The 24867-nt window shown below is 38.5% G+C and overlaps 1 protein-coding gene across 1 annotated transcript in view; it reads right to left on the bottom strand.

Annotated features, from left to right (window-relative positions):
* Positions 1-24867, bottom strand: part of PRKCG (protein kinase C gamma) — a 270969-nt gene that overhangs the window by 44868 nt on the left and 201234 nt on the right. Inside the window, exons 9-12 of the mRNA XM_075190817.1 lie at positions 18729-18758; positions 7107-7238; positions 1221-1394; positions 125-216 (exon numbers count right to left, since the gene is read on the bottom strand). Of these exons, the coding sequence (XP_075046918.1) occupies positions 125-216; positions 1221-1394; positions 7107-7238; positions 18729-18758 (428 nt within the window). The remainder of the gene's footprint in view (positions 1-124; positions 217-1220; positions 1395-7106; positions 7239-18728; positions 18759-24867) is intronic.

Here is a 24867-nt window from a genome sequence, read left to right as displayed (position 1 = left end):
TATCCAGCAAACATTTGTGTTGATGGTTTACACGGAAGGTTTCCATTGACTTCATTGAATGCGAACACTTGTAGATGGCATATCTTCAATATGATGTGCGACCAACTGCTCCAGGGAAACTTACATAGCGTGGGGCTCCTTGAACTTGCCAACTTGCTGTATGTGGTACATAAGGTCCCCGCCATTCACATACTCCATAACAAAATAAAGACGGTCCTAGAATAAGAGAATTAGTTAGTTCTCGGTTTCCATGTTACAGCAAAATGCTGAATGAATTAGATCTAGAAACGTTTGTAGTAAAGAAGAACTACTAAACACATTTATTTGGATTCTGATTGTTTTATACAATAAGATAGTTTAAATAATAGATAGTTTAAATAATGGTTCAATACTTTCATTGGTAGATAATCAATTCAGTAACTAAACACATTTTTTAGTGCAATTTTCCCTTAAAGCCTAATGGGCACATTTAATTAGGATTCGAGGACGCAATTACGCGCGGCTGCGCGTGGAAAGTGTCATTACGGTACCGCAACATCGCTGATTTCTGTGAGCACTCCTATGGGGCTCACACGGAAATCCGTGATGTTGCGGTACCAGGACCCGTGCTGCCGTGCGTAATTGCGGCTGCGAATCCTAACTGAATATGGCCAGTGAGGTGTATTTTTTTTTACTTTGACTGGGATATTTTGCTGTACAACTTTAAATTAGATAAAATAGCTGACTCATGGGTGGAAATTCTGGTCGGTTCCTGATTAGATGGCAGAAATTATTGGCAGCTGCCAGGTATTGTCATCCAATTTTTGGATCCCTCCATCCTTCAGCTCTCACACCTCACTACAGAATATGTCCAGCAGAGATCCCAGTCACAGTAAATACCCTGTTTCATTCAGAAAACAGCAGGGTATTCAGACTGGAGACCCCCATCGATGTACTAGTGTAGAGCAAATAGGTGATTACACCCTCTCAGTGATGGGAATCCACTTTAAAGCACTTTGAATGTTTATCGAAAACCAGTAGCAGCAATGACATCAGAAAGCTCTACAATCTGTCAAAACAAAAACTATTTCAGAAGCTTTCATAACTTTAGAATAATGAGTGATATAATGTTCCTGCTTCATTACTTACATACACGCTTCTAGTTAATCCTAATTTAGTTGGCTGTTTACACCCCTGCAAATGGAAAATATTATAGATGGAACACTGTAAGTAAAGCATACCACAGTCTGGAATGTAGAATGAAGCTGTGTCAGAAAGTGAGGCCGATCAGACAATGCCAAGACCCGTTTCTCCACCATGGTGCACTCCACGTCATCATCCTGAATTATTACATCCTTCTTTAGAATTTTAATGGCATAGAGTTCATCAGATCCACGTCTCTCAGCCAACATGACCTGAAAGAACAGAAATGTAAGAAGAAAGTCAAGATATAAGAGCATACTGATTTGTTGCAGCAAAAGGCAACAATGCTGAATTGGGTAAAGAGGATTGGAGCAGATTTCTTTATCCTCAACACTCTGAGATGATGGGGAAAGGTGCATGGAAGCCTGAATCATCTTAGAAATCAATGTTTGGCTAGCATGCCCCAAAACTCCATGGGTCCAACCGCTAACTCATCTCATCTGTATAAAATAAATAAATGCATTGATTTTTATGCTACTTTGCATACATGAGTAAAAAACTGTGACAATATAATAAAGCAAGGAGTAGTCAGCTGCCTCTATAATTCTAAGTCACAGGCCACCAATGTGGCCTTTTCACAAATCTGGGCCTTCTGGCTAGTAGTTTCCTGTGGTTTTACACTGGAGAATTCACAAACTGGGATTTAACTGACGATCTTAGCAGCAATTCTGAATGTCAAAGGAGCACGTTTTATTTTAATTTTTACACATTCCAGCGGCTGCATAACCATTGGATCAAAGCTCTGGGATTTGACATTTACTGCTTATGAATCAATTTTAAATAGAGCTGCAGTAGAAATTCAAGATAAGGCTAAATACTGCATTTTCATTTCATGGTTCACACATTATGTCAAGATCTCACTTACTGGAGGTGGCTGCGGAACATGTAATATAATATGCTGCAGGTCAGACTTTGAAATAAAATTGTCCCAGAGTATATTTTGTGATATATCTGCCAAAACAGATGCCACATAAGTCATTGTTTTATCATACATCAATATTAAAGTACTATAATAGATGAAACCAGGATAGTGAAAGATCTGTACGATTAAAAACAAAAGTGAATTATGGCACATGTGTGTCATTTAAAATTGAAATTATTTTCATATATAATTTATATACATAAGCGCAACTTATTTTAAGACTATATCTCTGTTGCCCCTTAATTCTTGTGACACATTCAGCCTGAAAGCGTAATATATAAATGTATCCTGGCACACTCGTTAGAAATCACTGCCTTCAAAAAAATACATAAAGGTTTCACATTAACTTTTACACATGACATCATGAGACCTGTTCCCTTTTTAAATTACAAAATTCCCTTTTGAACCAAGATATTATTTGTCTGGCTCATTGGTGGCAGATCTAATACTGGATCATATATAAACACTGCCCATCATCAACTATAAAGAAAAAGGTATTTTAAAATTAAGCGCATTTTCTAAAGTTATTTTTAAACTATGTCCTTATTGAATAATTTTTCATTCCGAATATGTTCTTATATGTTAGGAAAAAAATTGAGCTTCTTACTGTAATTAAATAAGTGTTTGTATTTTTTTATTTCATATTTATTTGAGATAATAATAACTAGAATATGAAATTTATGCCAGCCAATCACAAGACTGCGATTGCTCATGTGGCAGATACTCATTCCATTCCATTCACCAGGAATCTTTATAGCCATTGATACATATAAGGAGAATTTACATGGTCTACCAGTTGTATGCATTCTGCACGTATTTGTACTCAACAACTTGGGAACAATCAATCTTCATACATCTATCTTGACAAACTTGTTATAGAATTACTGTCACCTATTATGTTGGGTAACATACTTGAAATCCATTTGCAATAAGTAATATCTACTATTTTGGGGTAATCACTATTTGTCTGGCAGCAGTGGTCTAACTAAACTTACTAATTAAAGCAACTGAACTTGCATTTTCCTAACATAGTACCTTAGAGGCACACCTATTATAAAATTAAGAAGGAGCCAAAATGTTGCATAAATGTGATTATGTAACATCAATCCTGACAGTGGATCCCAGCCCCAGTCCTTCAGCCAACTGAACAATCCATGTTTTAAGAATATCCATATTTAAGCACAAGTGGTTGAATCAAAATGACTAATTACAGTACTCAAACATGGATATCCTTAAAATCTGGCCTCTGAGGGAGCTAGGAAACACTGGACTAATATCTGGTCAATCCAATACACATAATTACAAATTGCATATTGTGTTACAATATATGTTGCCTTAAAGAGCTCCAAAATACACAGAAGCTCATGTAATTGGCAGATATTTAAGATAACATTTTTAATCAGGGGGGAGATTTTGTCCTGTTACACAGCAGACTTCCTGTTAGTCTTATTGAAGAACACTGTAGCCTCCTTTTACAGAAAAGGACCAGGCAATTTGGTAACCTAGGCACAGATACTAAACCTTGTCTGTACCTCTGGTCCTTCACACATAAAGAATGCTTAGTCCCATGGTTATAGTGTAGCACTGATTCAGGGCTTATATTTAGGATGGCCTTGAACACATTCAACAATCCAGGGAAAAGCAGAGAATTGCTGACATTACATTACAGATCTGATTATCTTACTGATACTCTAAAGCAGGACAAAAATATATTGCATTCAGTGCTGAACTCACAATCCCAAGCAACCCTAGATGCTTGTGCAGACTAGGGGGTAATTATTAGGTGCTCCCCCCACCCCCCACCAAGGCTGCATGAGCTCACAGCCTAGAAGGAGTGTGACTGCGCAAACCAAACTGGAAGCTGTTGGTCTGTACGGTCACTTTTCCTGACCATAATCCTGCACATCTGTGGCAGAAGAGTAATATAATGGCCAGAAATGGGCTACTTAAGAAGGTTCAGGCCTGGGAACTTTGTATTTGCCCACCCATCTCAGCAAACCTGTCCCATACCTTGCTGTACCCAAGACATGTTACCCTTTTGGCAATTTAAAACAGGACTTCACCTTTCACCTTTGAAGAATATATAACCTTATGTTACAGTATCAAGTGGTGACCTGCTCAAGAAAAGAGGCCAGCCTGGGCTGACAGAATTGCAAGAGATTACGGTAGGACATAGTCAACTGTTTTAAAAATATAGTTACTCCGATCTGTGCATTGTTTTAACCATTCAGTTAACAGAACTCTTGGCTACATTCTCAGGGTGTAGTACCAGTTATTGGTGCTGTAAACACCGACACTGTTTACTCCTACATAATTATTCCGATAATGGAGCAACATAGAAAAAATAACTACTTACCAGTAAAAGAACACAGAGGAAATCCGATTAGAGGACATTGCAACACTTCCAAATGACGTCAATTGCGTGCGTGACTTTGCTTTGCTTTTTTTTAAAGCGCCAATGTACGGACAATGGTAATATTAATTTTATTCCTAACCCTAATGGGCAGCACAGTGGCCTAGTGGTTAGCACTTCTGCCTCGCAGCACTGGGGTCATGAGTTTGATTCCCGACCATGGGCTTATCTGTGTGGAGTTTGTATGTTCTCCCTGTGTTTGTGTGGGTTTCCTTCGGGTGCTCCGGTTTCCTCCCACACTCCAAAAACATACTGGTAGGTTAATTGGCTGCTATCAAAATTGACCCTAGTCTCTGTCTGTCTGTCTACCTGTGTGTGAGTGTGTGTCTAAATTAGAGAATTTAGACTGTAAGCTCCAATGGGGCAGGAACTGATGTGAATGAGTTCTCTGTACAGCACTGCAGAATTAGTGGCGCTATATAAATAAATGATGATGATGATGAATCCTAACCCCTAACCCTAACTCCTAACCCTAACCCCTAACGTAAAGGTAATACTTACCTGGGTCTGTGTGTTTCCGCTTTAAAAGTCGAAATTTCCAAGTTGCGCACACAACCGACGTCATTTGGAAGTGTCGCGATGTCCTGTCATCGGATTTCCTCTGTGTCTCTTTACTGGTAAGTAGTTATATATTCTATGTCGCTCTGTTTATTATCGGAATAATTATGTAGGATTAAACAGTGTCGGTATTTACAGCACCGATAACTCGATTACCACTGACATTCTCACATATCATACACCACAGTTAATATGAGTACATTTCAGAATTCCCATACTTGTTTTTAAATTGATCAGCATCATTGCAGCATAACTGAATCTTATTGACAAAAGTTCCACATCTACATAACCTGTGCATGGCTTCTTTTTATAGTATATCCTAAGAAATATCCTCCAAAATTTTGTCGAGTCCATCAATATATTTCAAATGCTCTATCAATCTACAGAGTGTTCCATTTCGCCTCTGTCTGTATTAAATGCAAACCAGCAATATGTTAGAGAGCAAATGCCAAGGTTGATAGCATAGTTTTGCCTCTTTAGCTAAAACTAACTTTGGATATTCAATACAATTTTGGCCATCAGTCTATAGCAGGATATTCTGCAATTTAAAAAGTGTTCAGAGCAGTGCAGCAGTATTAATAATGGTAATGACACAATTTACTTGAGTAAGATATGGCTATTCAATTTGAGTTAAATTAAAAAGTGGCCTGATTTGATGTCTAAGAAAGGTCAATGCAGAGAGTGTTCTGGAGACATTTAAAAAGAAGGCGTTTTGAGAGACATATAGGGCCTGATTCATCAAGGAACGTAAATGCTGATATGTGCCGTGTTTTGCGTAAAATCGCACTGCGCATGCCCAGAAATGGACTAAATGCCAATGAATACAAGAACATCCAATTCATCTTTGAATAAAAGGACAGTTAGGACAGGCTATAATTTCATTGGTTGAACGGGGGAGTGCAGGTGCTTATGCACATAGTCAGTGTACCGTAAGAGCCTGCCAAGCGTGCACGCAGCAGCACCCGATTCAAGCTTTGGGCATCACTAAGGTTAATGTTTTCTGTCGTATCACGTGCACCAGCTACAGGTAGGGTGTAAGTGCTGATTGAAAGTGATGACGGTTAAGTACAGATGCTAGAGCAAGTGTTTGCAATCAGAATCAACTGTAAAATTGCATTTTATGTACGGTAGACATTAATAACATCATTATAAATGTATTCCATTGGGAAAAAAATATGGATTGAATTTTTAAAATTTTTTAATTAGGCGCCGTTAATTGAATTTTTTTTTCTGTGCAGCCTGCTGTGACTTTATATTTCACATATGTATTGTACGTATCCTGCAGTGTAATGAGTACGTCAAAGCAGAGCGCACCTAGACCCGTATTCAAAAAGAGCCGAATCTTCAGATTCACTTGTAGTTGAATATATATGTGTGTATGTCTGAATTACAAGCGTTATAAAAACAAAATGCACAAAATGTTCATTTTGCATGCGTAATGAATCAAGCCCATATCGTTTATACGGATGTGACAAGCATCAATGTCAACCCGGGTCCCTGGCTTGCAATTACATAATAAAGTTTTGCAATATCCAGCAAGTGCCATCATGGAAGTCTGTTTTTGAACCATATGCCTATTTCTATGGAACTGCACAATGAACTGGCTTGGCTGGGGAATGTACATATACATATATATATATATATATATATATATATATATATGTATATATATATATATATATATATGTATATATATATATATATGTACATACACACACCCACACAAACTCTATTGTGATGCACATGAGGATGTCCTTGAGGACAAAACATATCGGCTGTCACTTGAAGACGTCACACGGTCCCTGAAGCATCTCTGCAGAGATTGTGTAGGACTCAGCACTCCTGAAGATGACTATTACATCCATAATACTAGTACCACCTACTTACTGTCACAAACCACCCATTATACAGTCAACTCCTGCCTACGTTCTTTTGCACTGCATTGTGCCTGCTGTTAATGAGCCCTTAATCTATTTCGAAGCAGCCACTGTAGTGAGATACAATCCTACCACCCATTGCTAAGTTACTCACCTTTCCAAAGCTTCCCTTTCCAAGTACCATGAGGAAGTTGAAATCAGAGATGTGAAAGCGACTAGTACCAAAAAAGCTAACACGCTTGGAATCTGTGGGACTCGGGCTCGACACTGGGCCTCTTCTCACTTTCTGCATGACACACATAAAGCAGGAGAAAAGAATGAATCACTTTCATTGAGACTAAACATATGCTACTGTATGGTTAAGGAGAAATACAATGGAACCAATACTGAATAGCCATTTATGCTGGTGATAATTGTGTTACAGCGCTGTGTTTTGTCAACAAAGAGCAATTAGTTAGAATTCATATTGTCTTGTGAATATGTTTGTTTAAGAACATTAAAAAGTGCAGAGCAATTTCTGTTTTGTGTGTCAGACACCTGCTTTTGTGCACAGACAATCTTTATACAAAGAAGCACATGGATGTGTGGGCCAAGATTTCATTTTGCTGGATATTATTTAAATGAGCTAAATGGATGAACATTTACAGAGGTATTCTCTGAAGTACACATAGGGGTAAATTTACTAAACTGCGGGATTGAAAAGGTGGAGATGTTGCCTATAGCAACCAATCAGGTTTTAGCTTCATTTTGTAGAATGTACTAAATAAATGCTAACTAGAATTTGATTGGTTGCTATTGGCAACATCTCCACTTTTTTAAACCCCACAGACTTTTCAGGACGACTCGTTTTACACTTTTAATGGAATGCATTTTGTACCATCTGTTGCCTACTGCATTTCTAATCGTACTTCCACATAAATAACCATAAACCATAAATAAAACATTTCAATATACGTCCCAATAGTGCCCAAAAGAGGTGGGGTTTATTGGAACATGTACATGGCCTGAAGGAAATGTGAGTTTATAATTGGGTTGATCAGGTGGCATTTTGGCGACTTGAGAGCAGGGCTTATTTTGTCAAAATGCTGCACTTTTAAATGTTGGGAGGTATACTAAAAACACATAAAAGAGACACATATGATAAATACAATTCTCATGTCCCCACACTCTCATATTCTCAAATCTTATTTAAAACATAAATGTGGCTAAACAGAACAGTACCATATAAAGCTTATATGAATAAAAGAGGCGGTCCTAAAGAGTTAGCAGGTTGGACTGTGACGTAACCTTTGACATCAGTCTAGTACAGTGTTGGCTAACCTGTGACACTTCAGGTGTTGTGAAACTACAAGTCCCAGCATGCTTTGCCAATATATAGCAGCTTATTGCTGGAAGGGTATTCTGGGACTTGTAGTTTCACAAGCATCTGGAGTGCCACAGGTTAGCCAACAATGATCTAGTAGCAAATCTATAAAATTGTAAAGCAGTATTGTGAGCCTGCACTTTCTGCTTTCATAAATTACCAATCATGTGTTACAATTTGTTAACAGCTCTCAAATTTATAACTGTTTATTGCAACATAATGATTGGTTACCTTTAAGCTACAGTTCATACCAGCTGGAACAGCTTAACAATTACATTTTGAACATTGCTAGCATTCTACTTTGTGAATTTAGAGTCCCAACAATTGTATACATTAGACACATTATTTCCAGTTAAAGAGTAGAGTTTACAATGCAATATTGGAGAAGGACACTACAAAACAAAGTAACTTATTCAATATTACAAAATTTCAAACCTGTGTCAACATTTTTCAACCAGTTGCCTGATCCAGAGACAATTCTTGTCAGTTATGTTGTATGCTCTGCATACACAGGAAAATAAAAACAAAAATTCACCCCAGTTCCCATATTCACCTTTCTTACCATACTCATCGCCTGGTACCATTGCTGGAACACATCTGAATTCTTGGATTGAGAAGTTAGCTGTTATTTTGAGGATCATCTGTGTCTAATCTGCACAACCAAGTGAGGTGCAAGTATTGTACTGCACAGTCTACTATATTGGACAGTCTCTCAGGTTTGTATGAAATACCACAGATAAGCAATATTCAATATAGATTTCTTATGGACAAAGGGGAAACGTGTTACATATTCAAAGGAAAGTCTATCAAAAGATATCAAGATGAAGAGATCCAAATTTTCTGTTCAGTAGTAATTTCAGTAGTGTTTTAAATTGCAGACAATGGCAGTCTTGCTATAATCATGTTCAAACAGGCAACAATTAATACAAATTACAGCTGGAAAGTAACAGTACACTGATTTATTCATGGGCATGTCGGCTACTCTTCAGTTAAAAACAATTGTTGAAAGCTACAATGTAATCCATGATCTGAGTTTTTAATGGTGCTAAAAAACAAATGTATCATTTAACTCTATGTGGACAGAACCGTTTTTCAGCCAATCAATTCACTAAGAACTAACACTCTGTGCCTTATTCCTCGGTGAGGTTCCTAGTGACAGGATAGCACAGTGTAGGTAATGGGTACATTTTAAATATGTTCATTGCGGTATCCATCGACTGTTTCCATGAGTCACCCACAGAATTAACCTGCAGCTTGGCAACGTGTGTCTTTTAATGAGTAGATAACTAGGATGTTGTTAAAAAAAAAAATGTCTTATGTAACAGATTAATGACTTGACCTTTTCTTACAAAGCAAGAACATGAGGCTGTGGGTTTGCAGATTTAACTAGCGATGTACTGATTATACTACACTGAACAGCAATTATGGGATTGCATAACAATGTATTGTATATATATTTTATCTTTTCAGCACTGTATCTGAAATCTGTTTCCAAGCTGCAGGCTGGTAGTTGCGTAGCAACAGAAGCCAACTTAAAGGGGGGAGAAAACAACTGATAACTCAGTTTGTCCATGGAGATTAAGGTGGCCGCCTATACATGACTGCTGTGCATTTGGGCACAATTACAAAGGCTTCATTTTTGATATCCATAAAAACAGAGCATGAAAGGGGGGATAAAGCTAGCAAAGGCAGGAAGACAAACGGGAGATTGGCAGAATTAGTATTTTGAGGTTTTGGAGCTGTGTAGAATAGCATGTAAAAGTTTAGATAGTAAACGTCTACCTTTCTGTTAAGTCCCAAAAATAGTAAACACTGGGTTGATGATATAAGCACAGACTGCTGGAGACTGAATATATAAAAAAGCACATAAAGAATGTGACTGTATGAGTCTGTAATGCTGGTGTGCTGTTGCAAATTGCTCCCACAGGGGCAAACGCAGGATTTTTAAATAGGGGGTTTCCTCCCCCCCCCCCCCAAAAAAAATATATAACGAGAGAGAGCTGCTGCGTATGCGGCCGTGCATGCGCAGCAGTTCCATCTCGTCGATGCTGTACTGTATAGCAGCCGCGGCGCTGTCAAAGAAGCGTCCGTAGCAGTGCTGTGTTGTAGTACAATAAATCAATATAGTTAATTCCTACCTGCCAACTTTGGCAATTTGTCTTCCGGGAGGTCTGGGGGGTAGGTGGGCATGGGGGCCGGGGTATGGCGAATCGCATCATTTGGCCCCACCCCTAAATTATCATAACCATTTTGGCCTATAGCAACAGGGGAGGGGGGGCACAATGACACAGATCACATCCTAAGACCCGCCCCCACCACTTAACTAACTAAGTGTAAAGGATCTTGGAGGTTGCCCTGCTCTCACGGGATTCCGGGAGGACTCCCAGAAATTCAGGAATCTCCCAGACATTACGGGAAAGTAGGCAACTATGAGTTAATTTGTTTTGCAAATTAATAACTCACAATGACAATGGCCTGACATTATATATTTTTTTTTTATTAATAACAGCATGCAATAAGAGGTTCTTAAAATGTTACAGTAATGCAGGATTGAAAAACCTAAAGAGTGAGACTAATTCCAACATACAGTTTCCTACCAATGTAGATAAAAGGTAAAACAGCTTAAAAAACTGTTCCCTCCCTTCTTCCCCCCTCCTCCTCCAATTTTGCTTTAGGCATAAGTCAAATTAGCTGTTGGTGTGGGCTATCATGTGGGCTGTTGTAATTTCAGTATAGGGTCATGTGATCATTCAGGAGTCTGTGTTAAATGGAAGTTCATGCTTGTTGACTTCTTACAGCATAGAAAGAATGTTCTTGACAGTATGTGGGACATTTACACTCACATACCCATGAACATTTCAGGAATCTTATTTGAAACCTGCCCAGAATACGTCATACTTATATGTTTCATATAAAAGTGACAGGTGAATTTTAACCTTTGAGTTGTGACAAATGTGTTCCATTGCCATGCGGGTCAGCATGATCCTCTTTTAGACAAATATTTCTGTACTGAATTCCTCCAATAATAGAATATAATGAACAAGTCCCCAAGCCATGAAAGTTAATGAACACAATTTACGAATTAAGCAGGCATGTTAATCACTCATGCCTCAAAGAAATGTGGATGCTTATGGTCCCAATTGGCAATGCATCATGAAAACTATTAATACTTAGTGTTACAAAATAAAACATAATATTTATCAGAAATATAATTTAAAAATATAGATAAAATGTAATTTAAAGAGCACAATACCATTTAGACCAATCAGACTATTCTGAAAGGGTTATATGTACATTACATCATATTACATGTACACATTATCTGATTACCATAAAGAAATTACTAAGATACAAAAACTACAAAAATACTTGACATTTCCACTTTCAATATATACCAAAATTCAGCTAACCTATACATCCGGCTCTGTAGTAATTGTTTCTTAAAATCATTTTCTGTGGTGGAACGGTTAACCCTTCCAATAAGTCAAAAGCCAGCAGCCAAAGGGTTAACCACTTTATGGGTCCTAGGTGCAAATTAATAGAAAATGGGGCAATGGGGAAATCAGTAGTAAGATGTTCAGCAAAGTTTTATTGTAATTAAATAGTTTTTTTAACTGTTCATCTGAAGGCATGATATATTTACCAACATATACCCTTAGGTTGAAGTGGGCCAGTGTATGGTGGTTTGCCCATGTCACCACTTCTTTGATTGTAAAACTATCACATTCCATTTACTTACATTTTTCCATACCACCACTTCTAAATTCCCATACTTCCACTTGTCCATTTCCACTTCAACCACTGCATATATACCGACTCTAAAACATGCATTAGCAGTATGACTCAGTCATTAGGACTGGAAAATGTAAAAGTGCCATTTGGAAATGTCTTACATTACAAAGCACTGATCAGAAGTATAAATCCATGGCAATGCATTATATAAGCTAGTTATTTACTCACCTAGTGAAATAAAACTCATTGCATTGGAAAGAGTTAATTGTTCCACTAGAGGATGTGATTTTTATGAAACAATTACCACAATGAGAAATTGTATGGCTGCATACATAGGGTACTAATGGTATAAAATGAAAGTGCTAATTTTTGCAGTGTTTGTATGTTTGTCATCTTTTTATGTTAATCAAGCAGCTATTTATAAATAGTCACATGATTTACTATATCCATAGCCCTTTGAGAATGGCATGATCGTCTCGAAACTAGTCACAAGTGTATCATATTCATTAAGTACTGTTTTTAATTGCATTATATCTACTATATTTCTAATACAAGTTATAAATTTGAGACCATACATATCCTTCTCTCCTTGAATTATGGGCTCTTGATAACCCCTGGAACACTGGACATTTGAATGATCTTCCTATCTACATGACTGCTTACAGAATTAATTGTCTTAATTATGCTTCATAATAATGGCTCTCGTTCATGAGACTGTTTACCCTTTATTGATAGTGAACTCCACTATATTATTCTGAATTGTGTAGGACTATTTGTTCGATAAATAAATTGTGATACTATCTTGAATCCTTTAATCACCTAAGGCCTGATTTATGTCCAAGTGTTTTTCAAAAGAGCATGCAACTTGAGCGTACTTACGGCCGAATTCAAGTCCTGTCATATCTCAAGCATACATGCCAACCTTTAAGATTTCTGCCCCGGGAGAACCAGGGGAGAAGTCCTGTGACATGGGGTAGGAGGAGGGAGTGGTGACATTGTCGCGTCACCATAGCCCCGCCCCCACCATAAAAAGCCAAAATTAGTGGTAATGAATGGAGGGAGCAGAGCTTAAAGACGCTACTAAGCTTAATCGCGCCATTAAGCTCCGCCCCCTCTAATCACTGCTGTGAACTTTAGCAAATGAGGGAGCTTTGCCTACTCTTCCGGGAGTACTCTTACTACAACAGGTCTCTTACTACAACAGGTAAATAAAAGTGAGAAATTACGTGGCTTTCTTTAGAGATGAACAATGGATTTTTCACTGTTCAGCCAAAAAACTGAAGGGTTTATAAATTCTGCTTTCTCAGTCTGCCTCAGGAGGACACTGTGAGAAGCGTGGGAATACAATTACTAGAAGATTCATGACCCATGTAATATTAGGCTGTATAAAAGTAAAGCCATTTTAAAAGAATAAGTAACTCTGAGGGATTTCTCCCTCATTGTACCAAGGCATATTTTCTATATGCACTTTAGGCATTATTGGCAAGCATTGTATAACCGTATTATTATTATTATAACCTCTGATAACAACTGTAAATTATAACTCACAGTCTGTATGCTAAACACAGAATGTTGCAGATTATTACAATATATAATGAATCATTTAGCCAACTGGCCAACTAGTGGCAACAGTAGCGTTGTGCACAGCCATTGATCATACATGTCAGAGTTAAGAAATAAACCTGTATTTTTCCCATTTACTGAATAAATCAGTGTAATTTACACATAGTTTAGAAACTTGCTTTTCTGTTATTGTAATATGTCTGCTATCTTCTGTGTAGACTATTAGGGTCTGATTCATTAAGGAAAGTTAAGCATAAAATTGAGTAAGTTTTCTTACTCAAGTTTTCTGGACAAAACCATGTTACAAGATAAGGGGTGCAAATTAGTTTATTATTTTGCACGTAAGGAAATTACTGGCTGTTTTTTCATGTAGCACACAAATACTTGATACCTTATTTGTACGCTGAAATTTAAAGTTTATCTAGGACATGCCCTACTCCAACTATAAATTTGCCATCACTTTTTCAATTTACCTCCCCCTCCAATGCAACATGGTTTTGCTTAACTTTCCTTAATGAATCAGGCCCATAGTCATCAATAATTGTCTGAGGGTCTAACAGGAGAGGCATGCCTAGTATTTGGAAACAATGGTAGATACCAATGTAAATAGAGCCCCAGTGCTCAGTTTTTAAAGCAGAGTAGCACCATATTTTATATATAGTTATTACTAGAGATGGTCACTGACCCCCGTGTTTTGGTTTTGGATTCGGTTTTGGATCTGGATTACCGTCGTGTTTTGGTTTTGGTTTTGGTTTTGCAAAACCGCCATTGCGTGTTTTGGTTTTGGTTTTGGTTTTGTTTGGTTTTGTTTTGCTATTTTTTGGGAAAATCCATGTTTTTGGGCCTAAATTAACCCAATTTAGTGCTCCAACTGTTTTAGAGACAAGTAATCTAATTGTTGAGGTAATAAATCATCCAAAAAAACAGTTTAATTCTTCGTTGGTAGGCCTATTCTACACACAAAACAGATTGTCTTCCTCTCCATCTATGCATATTGGCAATGCAGCCATCGTCTTTGAATGTATATTACACCCTACACTTATAGTTAAATATGTAAAGAAATGGAAAAAGCCAGTTTGCTTTCTGTCTCTCAAGGCCCCCCTCCACTTGTATAAAATAGCAAAAAATTCAGCCATTATAGACTGTACAATATTAATTGACATGGAGAAAGCCAGTTTGGTTTCTGTCTCTCTAGGCCCCCCTCCACTTGTATAAAATACTAAAAAATTCAGCCATTATAGACTGTACAATATTAATTGACATGGAGAAAGACAGTTTGGGGTCACTCTGTCTCTCTAGGCCCCCCTCCACTTGTATAAAATACCAAAAAATTCAGCCATTATAGACTGTACAATATTAATTGACATGGAGAAAGCCAGTTTGGTTTCTGTCTCTCTAGCCCCCCCTCCACTTGTATAAAATACTAAAAAATTCAGCCATTATAGACTGTACAATATAAATTGAAATGGACAAAGGCAGTTTGGTATCTGTCTGCATCAGATCCTCTCTCCACTAGGAGTAAAATAGAAAACTATTCAGCCGTTATATAATCTAGAATATAAATAGAAATTGAGAAAGGCAATTTGGTATCTGTCTGCATCATAATCATCAACATCATCATTAGCGCCCTCGTCGCCTACACAAATCTCCCCCTCATCCTCTTCTAATTCCAAAGTGGCATCCTCAATTTGGGTATCACCGGCTACACTCGGGCTATTAAGGCACACATCAGCAGAATGCTCACGATTAGACATCCCACTGTTGGATGGACTCTCCACAGGGATTGTTGTCATTTGTGAATCAGAGCAAATATTCTCCTGTAATGCCTCACTGGTATCTTGCAGCTCAGCTTTGACGCGTAACAGTAGTTGTGCACCAATTGTAGCCTGGGTAACTTTTTGGGATCTGCCACTAATAGCCAAAGGTGAAGGCCTCATTCTCTCTTTGCCACTGCGTGTGTAGAATGGCATGCTTGCAATTTTTTTTTTATCGTCACTTAACTTTTGCTCAGTTACACTTCTTTTTCGCTTCAATACAGTAAATTTTTTTTTGGTTTTTGTTTTTTGCACTAATTTGAAAACACTCTGTTGTTTGACATCGCCTTGGCCAGATGACGTACTGGGAACACTAACATCAGGACTGGTGACAGAACCTGGTTGCTCATTTAGATCATATGTGGACTGCTTTGAATCCATTCTGAGCGCAAACCACTGAGGAGTGCTAAAAATTATTGAGTAGATACTGCTGACAGATATGACTTTTGACAGCCAGAAATATTAATGCACAATTAGGGAGGACACCCCAAAAACACTGAGGAGTGCTAAAAATTATTGAGTAGATACTGCTGACAGATATGACTTTTGACAGCCAGAAATATTAATGCACAATTAGGGAGGACACCCCAAAAACACTGAGGAGTGCTACAAATTATTGAGTAGATACTGCTGACAGATATGACTTTTGACAGCCAGAAATATTAATGCACAATTAGGGAGGACACCCCAAAAACACTGAGGAGTGCTACAAATTATTGAGTAGATACTGCTGACAGATATGACTTTTGACAGCCAGAAATATTAATGCACAATTAGGGAGGACACCCCAAAAACACAGAGGAGTGCTAAAATTTATTGAGTAGATACTGCTGACAGATATGACTTTTGACAGCCAGAAATATTAATGCACAATTAGAGAGGACACCCCAAAAACACTGAGGAGTGCTTAAAATTATTGAGTAGATACTGCTGACAGATATGACTTTTGACAGCCAGAAATATTAATGCACAATTAGAGAGGACACCCCAAAAACACTGAGGAGTGCTTAAAATTATTGAGTAGATACTGCTGACAGATATGACTTTTGACAGCCAGAAATATTAATGCACAATTAGAGAGGACACCCCAAAAACACTGAGGAGTGCTAACATTTATTGAGTAGATACTGCTGACAGATATGACTTTTGACAGCCAGAAATATTAATGCACAATTATGGGGGACAACCCAAAAGCGCTGGGGAGTGCCAAATATGAAGAAAAAATAATAAACCTCTATCCTCCTCTCTGCACTAGCGATTTTGGTTAGAGCAATTGCAAGAACAATATTGTATTCTTTCTCTGTCCCTGCTCTAATTAGCCTATGACTACACCCTGCTCTCTCCCTCTGTCAAATGGCGATGGATTGCTGTGGAGGCGTGTATTTATAAAGTTGAAGTATCGCGAGAACCGAGTCCCGAGATCCGACGACGTCACAATGACGTTCGGCCTCGATTTGGATTCGGAATTGGCGGGAGAGTACCGAGCTGCTCAGCTCGGTACTCGGATACCCAAAGTTCGGGTGGGTTCGGTTCTCGGAGAACCGGACCCGCCCATCTCTAGTTATTACATACATTTTAGCTCTGCTCAAAACTGAAGCAGAGGTGGTCATGGAGGATTTTAGGAGCGGAGAGAGTGGTGCACGATGAATCTCATTACTATGTATGCACACCCTTGCTCCATCCGACTCCTCCTCTGGGAACACTCATCAGTGGACACAAGATGACCGAGAAGAGGGAAGAGGGAAATATGGCGGAAAGAGTGGATATGCATGACTTTTCCCTCAATATTTGCCTTAGTACATAGACTGCTTAATTCAGGACTGATCTAGATCATAATTTTCTACTCTCCTGGAATTCACAAGAGTTTCTCCAACTTTGGGGAGTTCTCCCGGGCTCCCAGAAGAGTAGGCATCCTCCTGGGTCTAGGTGGAGGTGGGGCTTAATGGTGTGATCGCATCTTTAAGCCCCACCCCCGCTATGCAATGGAGTGAATTTCAGCATGTCATAGTGGAGGGCGGAGCCAGGGTGACATTTTGGCGTCACCACGCCCCCTCCTGCATTTGTCACATGACCTACCCTCGGGATGGATCTCTTTTGAGTTCAGTGTGGGTGAAGTGGGGGACTAGAATGGCACCACCAGGTCTCTACCCAAATTTTGCTAGGGGGCCAGCGATGCACTTTGCTAGATATGTCACTTGATTGTCTGTAACACCCCTGTGTTAGCATAAAACTTGCATATACCCATTTGTTACATTTGCTAAATATTAACATATTGTGATCATGCTCAGAGTTCATTGCAGTGGATGTTAAAAATCTGTTCTATGCCACTTCCTATAATGTGTTGAAAGTTGGCTTCTTATAAATTCTTGTATGTAAATTATGTAAAACGTTGAAGGATATAATGACCCATTCAACATACCCTTTTTTTTTTTTTTTTTTATACCTGTCAGCATCCTTATACCATGTTGTTCTAATGCCCTTAACACCTCCATCAAGCACTACTAATGGAGGGAGTATTGCCTTACTTACACATGAAACAATCCTTGCCCCATCATAAACACCCAGTATTGGCATACTTGCCTACTCTCTGGGAATGTCCGCAAGTCTCCCAAATTTTGGGTAGTTCTCCCGAACTCCCAGGGGAGCAAGCCACCCTCACGTGCCCTGACCACTTTCTAGTGGGCAGGACGCTGGGCCTAATTAAGTGATTTGTGACGATCGGTCATTTTGGCTGCACCACCTGCTTAAAGTGGAATTAGAAAAAGTAGGCAAATATGTCTAATGGTGACATCACAGAACTTATGAATACAGTAGGCTGTGGGTACACGTCATAATAGCATTACTTACTGTATACTTTTCATTCACACAACTTATTGTATGATGAAACCCAAATATGATGCCAAATATGGTACCATTATATCAACCTATTGTCAACACAGAGTGGAGGCAGCCATTTTGTGGAAGGAACAAATATTCATGTGAATGGGGCCTGGATTTCACTAGTAGTCAGTGTATCACTGAGACATGTGGCAACTTGTAACTGCTTTTACTATGTGTTGGCGAAAAATATACATACATATACAACTTTTATTTTTTAAACATGTTTTTTCAACATTTCATGCATAAACAAATTTCTGTATGTTTCATTCAGAATTTAGCCCATAAATGATTACTGCATCTGTAGGACTTCAAACATTAAACAGTTCACCAAACAGACAAAATAAATCTACAATTGCTGCAGTGGTTAAAAGAGACTCAAACACAGGACGCAGTTTGCTTTCACAACGAAGAACATATAATTTACCTCATAAAGTTCAAGTGGGAAATTGCACGCCTGAAATAAAGAGGAAAATGAAAATTGTGGGAATGACACGGAAAATAAACACCAAGAGAAATTGTTAAAGTGAAATTGGAATGGAAGAAATAAAATTATATATTTAATTAGTAACTCAAGGTTGTCACGTGCACAGCTATTAGCACAATATTATCTGACATGTATGGCTATCGGTATAATATTATCTGACATGTACGGCTATCGGTACAATATTATCTGACATGTACGGCTATCGGTACAATATTATTTGACATGTATGGCTATCGGTATAATATTATTTGACATGTATGGCTTTTAGCCACAATATTGGCTATTGGTGAAATATAAGCCGACATGTATTGGCTATTACCAGGGATGTGAAACCTCTTCTGAGGATGCACCATCCTAGGGGCCTCCTGGGGGTATATTTACTAAACTGTGGGTTTGAAAAAGTGGAGATGATGCCTATAGCAACCAATCAGATTCTAGTTATCATTTATTTAGTACATTATACAAAATGACAGCTAGAATCTGATTGGTTGCTATAGGCAGCATCTCCCCTTTTTCAAACCCGCACTTTAGTAGATATACCCCCTGGTCTGCAACTTGCTTCCTCCGCCTACTCTGACACTCTGGTCACATGATGCACTGATTGCAGGAGGAAGCACTGTGACATTTATGAGATGCTATCCTTCCTTCAATCAGTGTATTGGGATTATGGTGACTTTTAGCATGAGTGCAATAGTAACAGAAAAAGAAATATCTTCCTTCTAGTGTCCCTGCCCCACTAATGCTGCTGGTTACTCTGCATTGTCTAAATAACTGAACGTGGACTGGGGACATGTCACAGTGCTTCTTCCTGCAACAAGTTATTGCCCAGCATTACTGCTGAGGGGAAATAGTATGACAACTGTGGCCTCAGACAGCACAGAGTAATGGAACACCGCAGGCTACTGTTACAATATTAGCTCACATGTTCGGCAATTAGTAAAAGATCAGCTTGCATGTACTATGATTAGCACAATACTAGCTCCCATGGATGGATTGTAATACAGTTTGTGAGGAAAAAGACATTAGCAAGGGACGGAAAAGAAGAGGTGTGTGACTAAAGGGAGGATAGAAAACACTGCTCCTGCTAGTATTCAAAGTAGAGCTCATTTGATGACCGTATAGAATGCAGATTTTCTGCCTCTGTACACACCACCTCTCTGCCGGCCTGAACCACATTGTTCCTTTTATGGGGAAGTACTTTGTCCTTTACCAACAGGTATGAATCGGTTTGTATGGTGTTCTCCAAAGAAGATGTAATAGGAGAACAAACCCCCACTTTTTACCGTGTCAAACACTAATGAAATTGATTAAGTATTGTGTGACACAAACTGACAATACTATCTGGGCAAAATTTAAATTTGACTTTACAAGCATTGTCGTTGACACTAACAATTGAGTTGACCAACTACCATCATTTTTATTCTGGTCACTATAGTCCTCTTACTCAAAATTCCCATATGATTCATAATGCTAATTTATTGGCCTGATTTTATCTGCCCCATCTTCAAAACTTGAAATAAATTGAGTGGGTGGTTGTGGGATTACTACAACTAAATACAGCCATTGTAATGGATCTGGTTTTAGAGAACGAGCGCAGTGCCAGGAAGTTGAGTTGAAGGATCAGGAACAAGCCAAAGTCAGTGCAGGTGGAAGTGGAGAGTAATTAAACAAGCTGGAGCTAGTACACACCTAATCAAGCAGAGGAGTAGACAAGTCCACATATAATAATGCTAGGAGTATTAAGGCTAGATCATAGATATAAAACTCAATAATCAAGCAAAGGAAACAGGAAGTTCTGTGTTTAAATAGCCTAGTGCTTCCTTGATTAGCCTCAGGTAAAGCTCAATGAGTGCTTAGAAATCCCTCACTAGCAATCACGCAAAGTTAAATACGAGCAGCAAGGAATCCAGGGTTCAAGATCCTGGTGGGTTCATTTCCTGACATTATCCCCCCTTCTTGAGGGTAGTTCCCTAGGTGACCTGTTTCCACATTTGATAGCATTATGTTGACAGAATTCTCTAAGCAATTTTGGAGCATGGATATTTTGTTCAAGTTCCTTCGATCCCTCCTCTGCGCCACAACCCACCCATTGCACTAGACACTATAATTTAAAAATATTTTTTTAAATCAACAATTCTTTCCACCACATATCTTCTCTACCAAGCCTTAATGGATCAAGCACAGAATTTCAGAGCTTAGGAAATGGTCTCTATCGAAGGATTACAATTGATCTGAGTGAATCTTTAATCTCATGTTAAATTGTGGACAACCATACCTTATTCCCACATCGTATTCATAGAGCTTTCTGCCTTTTTATTGCATTCCTTGAAGCTTAAGCGGCTCTTAGTTCTTTATATAAGCTGTGAGCCTACCAGTTACAGCTGTAATAGAAGTAGTACTGATGTGATCAGGAATGAATGGGGGAATAAGACCTCAACAATATACAAAACTCTATCTAGTGGGCACATACAACAGTTTCTATTGGATTCACATTGGTTATATTACATCTTTTAACTTTGCAATATTGCACTTTATCCACTATTCCTTGAACTTAATATTTACCCTATTGATCAAAATTTACCAAAATGTACACTATCCACCATTAAATCTCCTCTTGCCAGATCCACCCTACCCCTCCCACCCTCTCCGCCTACAACCCTTCCACCCTATAACTGAGTCTGGGATCCTCACTTTCCTCATCTCCCACAACCTGCACCCTCAACCGAATTCCCTCCATGCTTCTGAGCTCCCTCTTTCCCATTGCTTGCCTGAACCTTGCTCACCTCTTTAACATTTCTCTGTCCAGCAGTGCCTTCCCTTCTGCATTCTAACATACTATTAGGTAACCTATTATCAAAAACCCCTCTCTTCAACCATCCTCTCTTTCCAACTACCACCCCATTTCTCTGCTTCCCTCCTTTTCCAAAATTTTTGACCAACTTGTCTTCAATAGTCTGTCCTACTTTTTCTTCTCTCACTCTCTTCAGTCGTACTTCCACCAACTTCACTCTACCAAAACTGCCCTCACCAAAGAGATCAATGACCTACTAAGCTAAGTCAAAGGACCACTTCTCATACTCCTTGACCTTTCTGCTGCTTTTGACACTGTCAAGCACTCCTTTGGCCTTCTTGATATTGTCCTCTCCTGGTTCGCCTACTACTTTTCAGGACGTTCCTTCAGTGTCACTATTTCCTACACTTGCTCGCCTTCTTTTCCTCTCTCTATATGTGTTCCCCAAGGCTATGTTCTTGAGCCCTTCTATACTTCTCTACATACACCTCCACTGTATGGGAACTCTTGCAATCCTTCGGCCTTCAGAGAAGTAGTCAAGGACAAGCCAGTTATGTACACAAGAAACAACAGTAGTAAAAAGGGTTAGATCACAGAAACAAATCACGATAATCAGTAAAAGGAAACCGGATGCTCCTGGGTTTACTTAACCCAGTGCATCCTCTGATAGGCCACTGAATAGATGGTTGAATCTCATTGAGTAATTGGAAACAGTTTAAAGAATAACTGTCTCAGTGGCTTTCAAACAAGCAATCAGACCTTCAATGCAGAATCCAGGATACAAGTCCTAGGCTTGTTCAGTTCCTGATACTGTTACAAGTAAAACTAATGTATACAAAGTTTGTGTTCTCAACCCAAAAGCATATATGCCAACCTCTAAAAAAGAAAGTAGAGGATTTGTTAAAATACAAAGCTAGAAAAAAAAGACTACTTAACATTTTTTAAAACTGGTATTGCAAGCTAAATTCGCAAAGTGGATCTCAGATGTGACGTATTTTAAATATCTGTTACATGTTTACCAGAAAATAATGATCTATGGAAGAATGCACAGTATGTGACAATCAGCACTATTTCCAGCATTTAACTAGACAATAAAACTATTCTGCCATAGTGGAGGGCAGCATCCTTGTATTGAATATAGAGCAACTGGGAATCTAAACTCCATGTTACTTCTATAAATAAAGCACATTATTCCTATAGGAAGTGAATCTGTAGTAGGAAGAGGGAGGCTATAGAACAACAAGATATTCAAACGATCAGAAAGGGGAGGAAACTGTGCATACATGAAGGCATCTCTGGCTGTTAGCCTTGCAAATGAGTGTGACATTTAATCACCTCCCATAGGGCACATCATAGGTGCTGCCCAGCTTTTTATCTTGTGTGGAGCATGAGCAGGTCAGCATCTTCTCCTCTTGTGAGTGTAGGGCTGGCCTGTGACATCATAGCCCATCTTTGCACTCCCAGCCCATTACCAACATGCAGGAGCAGCAGCCAGCAGATTCGCAGGGCACTAGCCCTACTCAGAGATGTGGATCTCAGGACTTTTTATTCAATTTTAACTAAGATCCTTGCATATAATTTACAGCGTTTATAAACACACACACATAAATGTATTTAAAAATACTGAAAGTAGAATACATGTATCTTAAAATAAAGGCATTCCCAATGTCCCCTTACTTTCGGGAGGTATACGGAACATAAATAATGGTCAAAGGAGCAGTATGTTGGGAGGAAAAACATCAAGTTTGAATTAATGAGAAGAATAGTCTGTCTGGCGAATATAGAGAAGACCAATCTACTTGTACAAGATATGCAACATTCCAGCAAAACTGCAATGATAACGCATATTGAATGCATTGGTGGATACTCATTTTGCACATTGGCACCATCCACCAGTTTAAATTGTACACAACTGAGCACATATCCTCCTTTTCAGAGGAACAATTCATTGGATTAACTGGAGGCTCCTAAGATATCAGGGAACCTACAGAATAGCCTGAATGCCAAACCCCAGGTAAGTAATTATCTACTGGATTTTACAAAGGATTATTATTCTTTTATATATGAGGTGCCACAAAGGGGCCGCAGTTTCGTACATACAGGATGGGACAAAACAGTGCACGGCATATAGTACAAACTGAGAACAGGTGCACAGGACACAGATGGAAAAGAGACTTTCAATGATATTGGAATTATCATTTAAGATGTAGACTCACTATTTGTAATACACTAGGTAAAAAACGTTCAAATATTTACAAGAAAAAGATATTGTGGACATTGGTAAATGGATCATTTTAAATTCATTTTCATTTAGAATAAAAATAAAATAAAAATGTTAAGTATTCAATCAGTCCAGAGTCTTTCTTAAAACCTTGTTACCTTTCCCATAATACTTATTCTTCAAGTCAGTGATATCTGTATGGATACTCTAACAGTTTTAAGGCAGGTACAAATATCAGTCACCATTTGTCCTGTCAATCTTACCAGAATTATCAATGGTTAGAGCTGTGCCTGGTTTTTTGGAAAGGCCACATAGTTTCGGCTCATTAGCTGTCTCTTATTTCATCATCTTGCCATATCTTTTCCCTATGTTTTTATGTTATATTTTTTTCTGGGGCACACATGCTTGTTATAAACAATACATTGTGATTTTTAGCTATTGTTATAATACATTTATTTATTTGGATCCACAGAGCGAGTGAGTGATAATGCCTATTATGTATTACAATACACTTCCTCATCTCCTGGCTTTGACAATAGTATGAATCATACTTGCCGACTTTCAAACGTCGGCGTCCGGGGGAGGGTGTTCATTTTGGGGGTGGGGCTATGCAGATCACGCTATTTTGGTCCCGCCCCTGTGACTAATGACACAAACGCGTCATTTTACAGGGGGATTGCTGCATTTTTTATCTAATTCTACCCACTTCACTAGGAATTGGGCAGATGCAGGAGGCTGCCATACTCTCCGACATTCCGGGAGAGTTGGCAAGTATAGTATGAATGCATTACAGAGGAAAAAGATTTTTTTTTTTTTTAGAAAGGCCTCTGAATAATTAACATTTTTATCAATAAGTAAAATATGTTTAAACTTGACAGCTTTTTGACAGTTTTTATTTAGCTAATGCTGTTGTCATTGACAATACCAGTGAAGTAAGAAAATAAAAATTAAAACAATTGCCTTTGTAAGATGGAAAAATGTATAAAATTCAATTATTGAACATAACACTAGGTTATGGGTACATTTATCACATAATACTTGCACCTGGGAAATTTATTATTTTTTAC

This window comes from Mixophyes fleayi, chromosome 11 (genome assembly GCF_038048845.1).
Source record: "Mixophyes fleayi isolate aMixFle1 chromosome 11, aMixFle1.hap1, whole genome shotgun sequence".
In the NCBI taxonomy this organism is placed as follows: Eukaryota; Metazoa; Chordata; class Amphibia; order Anura; family Limnodynastidae; genus Mixophyes; species Mixophyes fleayi.
Note: the sequence above shows the minus strand (reverse complement) of the source record. Positions and strands in the feature narration are given on the sequence as shown.